We start from the raw sequence: 795 nt of genomic DNA on the forward strand, positions 1-795 counted from the left end.
GCAAAAGCATAGGAGGCAGTATGCGAACAACAGTCTTCATGATTCTTAGACCACAGTGGCGTTGTGATGAACGTAAAATATTAGAGAAAATCATGATAAATCTCTGCAAATAAAAAAGGCTTAAGTTAAAAAAGAACCTCAGAAACTAGTTTGAAATAATTATATTTTTTTCTCTACTTCTTGAATCGGATTTTCTAATGTTTTGAAACGTTAGCACACGTATCGCCGTGCAAATATTCAACAAATAAATATATTTTAATTCTCCACAGCATGAAGTTATTTCGGAAATGTAGGGTAAGGTTATCCTGCTAAAAGCACCTTCGAGTGCGACCCTCAAACGTTTGTTTTCTTAGTTCGTTGAAACTTGAGGGCAGAAGTTTGTATTTCTGCAAAGCATCTTGCGAGGTGAAACGCATTTTAACTTCAGCAAAACCAACGACCCAGAGAACACAGGGATGAGGCGCGCGCCCCTCAGGAAGAGGCAAGACAAGGAGCTGGGAAGCAGGATGGTTTCCCAAGGATTTATGAAGCTTTACAAAAACCCGACGGCGGTAACCGTGAAGGTTCTGCAGGCCGGGAGGTGACCGGGGAATGGGCACCCGAATGTCGCGGCGCAGGGGAGCGTTCCCGGGGCGCTCGGGTTCATGCCCAGCCGGGGACAGCCGAGGTGACAGCCCGTGCTGGCCCCGGACACGCCGAGCGGCACCGGCCGCGGCGGGGGCTCCGGCCCGGGGCAGCGACGCCTCCTCGGCGCTCGCTGCGTGAGAACGAACGAGCGCTCGCTGTGCCTGACAC

General features: G+C 50.3%; 1 protein-coding gene across 1 annotated transcript in view; it reads left to right on the forward strand.

Annotated features, from left to right (window-relative positions):
- Nucleotides 1-270: 270 nt before the first annotated feature.
- PAPOLG (poly(A) polymerase gamma) overlaps nucleotides 271-795 on the forward strand; it is a 20132-nt gene continuing 19607 nt past the window's right edge. Inside the window, exons 1-2 of the mRNA XM_010007148.1 lie at nucleotides 271-294; nucleotides 428-761. Coding sequence (XP_010005450.1) covers nucleotides 271-294; nucleotides 428-761 — 358 coding nt within the window. The remainder of the gene's footprint in view (nucleotides 295-427; nucleotides 762-795) is intronic.

The sequence above is a fragment of the Chaetura pelagica genome, unplaced genomic scaffold (assembly GCF_000747805.2).
Source record: "Chaetura pelagica isolate M959 unplaced genomic scaffold, ChaPel_1.0 scaffold111, whole genome shotgun sequence".
Classification (NCBI taxonomy): Eukaryota; Metazoa; Chordata; class Aves; order Apodiformes; family Apodidae; genus Chaetura; species Chaetura pelagica.